General features: G+C 34.4%; 1 protein-coding gene across 1 annotated transcript; it reads right to left on the bottom strand.

Moving 5' to 3' along the window:
• Positions 1–783: 783 nt before the first annotated feature.
• LOC110096303 lies at positions 784–1,809 on the bottom strand. The gene has a single exon (XM_020822181.2). It carries the CDS (start codon positions 1,688–1,690, stop codon positions 1,028–1,030), a length of 663 nt encoding a protein of 220 aa, XP_020677840.1. The 5' UTR covers positions 1,691–1,809; the 3' UTR covers positions 784–1,027.
• Between the last annotated feature and the right edge of the window lie 4,191 nt (positions 1,810–6,000).

Here is a 6,000-nt window from a genome sequence, read left to right as displayed (position 1 = left end):
CAAATTGAAGGCTTGAATGGCTGTTATATTTTCCACATTGGCCACTTAATGGTTCTCCATGTAAGTGGACAAGTCCATCTAATAAGCACTATCCCTGACCTTCAAGATTTTGGCTTGTTTCTTACCGTATTCTTATTATTTCTAAAAATAATCTTTAAGTACTAAAATTTTAGTTTAAAAAATAATAAGAAAGTCATCCCAACTAATCCTTTATGTGGAGAGCATATGCTCCCTTTCTTCAAAATATTTTCGTATCTAGAATTTTAAATTTATTTATATAACATCTTAAATTTAAATTTAATACATACGAATTAAAAAAAAAATTAATAATATTTTTTTTCATACTATTTAAAATTTTATCTGTTGCGCAGTCATCACATCGTTTTACTATTATTTTTTTAATTTATAGGTGCGATGGCCGACGTCGAGGCCGCTGGACAGCGGACACCAAAACAAACAACAGGACAAGTGTCAAAAAATTATCTCACTTATCCATTTGAAATATATTTTTTAGATTTTTTACAGCCATTTCAATAAAAAAGAAAAAACAAATTATCTGCATAGATAAAATCTTTTTAACATTTTCTTCGGCCTCAAGGAACCAGCCAGAATAATAAAATAGAAATTAAATCTAACAGATAAAAAATATGTAAATGATACAAAATTTTAATATATTTATATATTTAATATGTAATATTTATATTAATATTTTAATCCCAAATAAAAAAAGTTACCCCAAAATATTGAAATGTAATGTGATTTAATTCATTTAAGTTCCACAAATTTCAGAATTTTCAGACATCAGCGGCTATATTAAAAAAAAAAATCAATATTTACAGAACAGACGGAATCTGATGCAGCGCTCATGGATATATCCGGTCACACAACAGAAATAAGCCTAAAAAAGTGAAAAAAAAATAGAGGAAAAAAAAGGAAATTAGGAGAAAAAAAGGTCCTTATTTCCGCTGAAAACCCTAGCTATCCCTCAGAGCGGGGGCCCTGAGGACGAAGATCCTGCAAAGGGGGTTCAGATCAGTGAATCCGCAACCTCAGATCCGAGATCGTCAGCCTTCGACATCGCGGAGAGACGGCTCGGCTGGGGATGAAACGATGCTCGGCGGCGCTGCTGGTGCGACGAAGGCCGGATCAGAGCGGTAAGAGCGCGTTTCACCCACTCGCCCTCCACTGCCCCGATCCGGACCAACGAGTTGGTCATCGCCGATCGCCTGGCATTCAACCGGTTCGACGGAGAAGAAGCGGCGTGTGGGCGGCGGGAGGATGAGGAACCTTTGTGGAGGCTGCAGCGGAAGGATCCAGGGTGTGTGGTGGGCGAGCACATGCAGGTCTTCCTCAGCGTGGCAGCGGAGGAGATCGGGCCGCGCTTGGCGGCGATGGGGTCGACTGAGCGGCCGGAAGAGGATCCGACAAGATTAACGCGCGTAGGGGAGTCAGAGCGCTTGTGGAAGAAGTCGGCGGAGCGGGAGGAGAAGGCGGAGGTCGGTGAAACCGCGAAGGCGGAGGTGGATGAAGAAGCGAAGGCGGAGGTGCCGGTAGTGGGTGAGGAGTAGCGCCCGCATCCTCCGACGCGGTCGCCGGAGAAGAACCGGTTAGACGGCGAGATGGGGTATGCGAAGCCGCCGGATCCGTGGAGTCTCAGACCGCTGGATCTGGTTCTTGAAGTTGCAGCCATGGGAATTTGGATTCAGTACACAGAAAGTCGCTACTTCTGAAGAAGAAATCAGAGTTAATTCAGTTGAACTTTTGTCAAACCTAGCTTAAGTCTGGGCGTAGTATTTATAGCGAAATTTGAGGGTGGTTAGATGCCGTAAATAAAGTGAAGTCCAGGGGTACTCTTTATTTAGACCACAACTGAAGGTATCCGTAGACCTGGGTTAGTTTAACCGTAGTTTGAAATTTTTAAATAAGTGAACCGAACTGTAGGGGCTAATGCTTAGAGGATAAGGGGAATTTATTTCCACCTGTCATATTTCACCTTTGACGTCACCCGCTATAATACAAACATTTGTGAGGCCCAGCTTGGTGGTGGGAATGGGGGCCTGTCGGAAAAATTTTTTACTCCAAAATATTACGGCCAAACCGTGGGCTGGGAGCTAGCTGCGGCCACTAGATTGCATAACGGTCAAGCTATGTGCGCCACGTATGGGCTATGGTGGAGTTTGCCATTTTTATAATAATAATTCTGAAAAAATTTTCCCAAAAAAATATTTAGAAAATTTAGGAAATTAGATTTTGGATAATTTTTTATTTTCTTAATTGTGTTTAGCATGACATAAATTTAATATAAAAAAATGAATTAAAATCTAATTTTAAAATTATTATAAAATAAATCTGTTAGCTTCTACTCTTTTGATGATCTTTTGTATAAAAGTGTAAAAATATTAAATTCAAATTTATTGGCAGATGGTATTTCCTAGATAAGAAATGAGAGAATAAAACGAGAGATGAGAAGAGAATGTAGGAGAAAAATTGAATGAAGATTTATCAGTTGTGACATAATCATGACCTAATAAAATATTTTCATAAAATGAAGATTTATTAGTTGTGACATGATCATGTTAGATATGCATTAGTGATTTTCAAATAAGGAGTGACTATGCATGAAATCATTGGCTGACTTCATTCGAGCTGGTTCAATTCTAGTGAATAACTTTGTCGGGTGTCTTGGACAATCTTGCCTAAGTGGCCTTTGGGGTTGAATATATTGGTGAATTACTTTTGTAATTTTGACCTACCCTATTTAGTCAAATGAAATCCTAATTTTCTAATTTATTACTCTGATCATACAGTACAGAACTAGGTTCATACTGATTAATTATTTAAACCCTCATTCAAATCGGATTGTACGATATTTGGTCATGCAATACAATGAACTATTTTAAATTAAGGATCATCTAGGATGAATCAGATTTAATCTAGGGAAGCCTTCATTTAATCAAATTGCATGACTTAAATCGTACAGTATTATATCCAATCAAGATTTGTTCCTGATTTGATTTCTTGATCAATGGACAAATTGTACAAAATTCTTTTAATAATCCTACATAATGAAATATATTGTATAGTATGATTATGTCAAAATTTAAGTTTTGAATTTGCATAATTTAAGTAACAATTTTTGAAGTTCAATGAAAATACCTGTTTTATGAAAATATTTGATCATCTTATAAGATTATAAGTCATAAATTATGATTAGTTATTTTGAAAATTAATTTATTTTATTTTTAAAATACTTAATCATACAGTATTATGTAATAAAGAAAATCAACTGTTTAATTTTCTCCTCCCTACTTATGTATTTGTACTTTCTTTAGTTTCTTGAATGGCTTGTATTGTCATTTGTGTAGCTATTTGTTGCCTATAATTAGAGGCTATATGTTGTAATATGATATGATTAAGAAATAAAGAGTTTGAGTTTTGATGCTCTCCCTCTCTCATTCCCTCTCCCAAGAAGCTCAAGAAGGAAGTGCTTCCTCTTATTGAAGATCCTAAAAATACAACCAATACAAACTGACTCAAGAAGAAGCAAAATTACATACTCTTTTATTACAGCTTGTGATTAGACTCGTTGCATCATTTCTTGAGTTATTTTCTCTTGCTTGGCTCGATGTATGCTGTACTTGAAATATTAGTAGCACACAAAATAAATTATATATAAAATGCAAATGATCATAAATGATCAAACCAATAATATTTGTAATCGTTAAAACACTAGGTCGAGCTCATGGGTTTCAATAAATTTATTTTACAAGGAGATAACAAGAAGCTTTTGAAGACTAGTCACATTTAGGTTTTGGTTCATGTTTTGATCCTTTGGTGTTGTGCATAATCACTAGTTGATAAAGGTAGTATTAGGAGGGCTTGATGGGTGTTTTGTGGTGGAGGTTTTGTTAAATGAAGGGTAATGTTGGCTCTCATTAAGAATGGTTGCATAAGAGACAACTGGTTTGTTGGGTGATTTGGTGAAACATGAAGAGACAACTTGCTACCATGCCAGAGAAAAAGAGAAGAGAAAGGGAAGAGAAGAGAGGAGAGAGAAAGGAAGAGAGAGGATGTGATATCCAAAGTTCAGATTTTATTCGTCGGGCTGGTTAGGGGTTTCTTAGAGCACGAGGTAGATTTTTGAACCCCTATCTCTGATTTTAATTCTATTGGTTTTTTAAAAAATTATGTATAAAATGTATTTTTTTCCAGATTTTACAATTTTTTCAACAAATAACTTTTGATATGTTGTATGCTTTATCTCTAACATTTTAACTATACAAAATCAAAATTCCATTGGTTGATTTTTCATATGTAAATATTATTGTATATGAAATGATTGAGGCTTGTCTCGTAATTATAATAATTATATAAAAGTATTAAAATGCTTATGTGAATATCTCTCTGAAGTTGAATTTTGAACAAGAAAAATTCAGTGAGTATAATGTTATACATATAATGTGGCTTCTTACATTCAATTCATACATTATTTTAGTACTTCATTGAATTTATAATTGAATTATTGTTACAATTGTATTTGCATTATTCATAGCATGTTTTTTGGAGGTGTTCTGATATGTGGATAAGTGCATTATCTAAAATGTTTAAAGGGTGGTCCTTTACATGTTATAGCCTTGCCCCATCTTCCTAGTGTGGATGATGGAGGGATTTTGACCCCACTTGCTAAAAGTGAGTGTGAGAGTTTATGGAGCACTATTCTGATCTGATTTTGGACCCACTTGCTAGATACATATGTGGGAGGTTAAAGGAAGGCATATGTGAAAAAGGATTTATAATTATGTATCAAGACATGCATTTTATCATTGTACTATATATAGTAATATTTTTATCAATTAAGCATAAATAATATCCCAAACTCAATGTTAATAATCCCCAAAATTCTAAATGAATCCTATTGAAATGTGAGTGTCAAGTGCAAATGAATCTTTGATACTAAATATTCTATGATGATAACAAGTATTTTGTGTTATATATACATCTAAACTCTCTTTGCAAGTGGCTTCGAAAGTATTAAATAAGAACTTTAAAATCAAGTAAACTATGAAACTCTAGAAAATTTTGCTATGTTGATACTTTTTTTTATCTTATATAATTCATTGTCTTTATTTTAATTAATTAACAACTATGTTTGATATCTGTGATGGTTTTAGGGAAAAAAGTATACTGAGTTGGTTATGCCCATTCTATGATATTTTTTTGATATTTTTCTGGAAGGTAAAGGCCAAGCAAAATAGAAAGGTATAAATATATGATCTTCTTAGTCTAAGTGATCGAAGTATTACTTTGCAACCCAAGTTTTACATTTTGCATTCTGATGAAATGCAACAAGTTGTGTTTCTTTTATTATTTTGATTATATATTTACTCTTGTTATTTTTGTTGATGGTTGAGTTATTAAAGCAAATGTTTATGACTTCAATAATTCCATTAGATCTTAGGGCATCATATATGCTTCCATAATTTTTTAATGACCATTAACAAAGATTCATAGAATGACCTTTTCTTGATGGATTAATCGTTTAGAGAAAGTTCCTACTCCTTAGAACCTTGGCTGGTGATATAGGTAATCAGAAGAGGAATGCTTCCAGCAAGCAGCGAATAGAATAGCAAAATAGAGCAAGGAATGCTTAGCAGCAAATAGATAGTATATTTCTTCTTTTCTACCGAAACTCCAAAATAGTACAACTATTTGTATAAGGGCTAGAGACTAGTAAAAGCAAAGCATAACAGAAAGCTAATAGTACTAGCAGCAACTAAAATGGAAATGTAAGTAGTGGAGGGTTAACTACAAAGCAATAACAAGACTAAAGCATAATTGAAAGGTATAATACTCCCTTCGGCTAAAATACTCCCTGTAGCTTAAGATGTTCAACATCAGGAATCCCCCGCTGGTGAAGAGTCTGCTATCTCAGCAGAAATGGATGTTTGTGCTTCGTCAAAGGGATAGTAAGGGTGAATGTCAGCCACATTAAAGGAAGAA

The sequence above is a fragment of the Dendrobium catenatum genome, unplaced genomic scaffold, assembly GCF_001605985.2.
Source record: "Dendrobium catenatum unplaced genomic scaffold, ASM160598v2 fragScaff_scaffold_1560, whole genome shotgun sequence".
Lineage (NCBI taxonomy): Eukaryota > Viridiplantae > Streptophyta > Magnoliopsida > Asparagales > Orchidaceae > Dendrobium > Dendrobium catenatum.
Note: the sequence above shows the minus strand (reverse complement) of the source record. Positions and strands in the feature narration are given on the sequence as shown.

Bases quoted from the DNA above. Each gene is read 5' to 3' on its own strand.
- LOC110096303 (XM_020822181.2), bottom strand. From the start codon at position 1,690: ATGGCTGCAACTTCAAGAACCAGATCCAGCGGTCTGAGACTCCACGGA.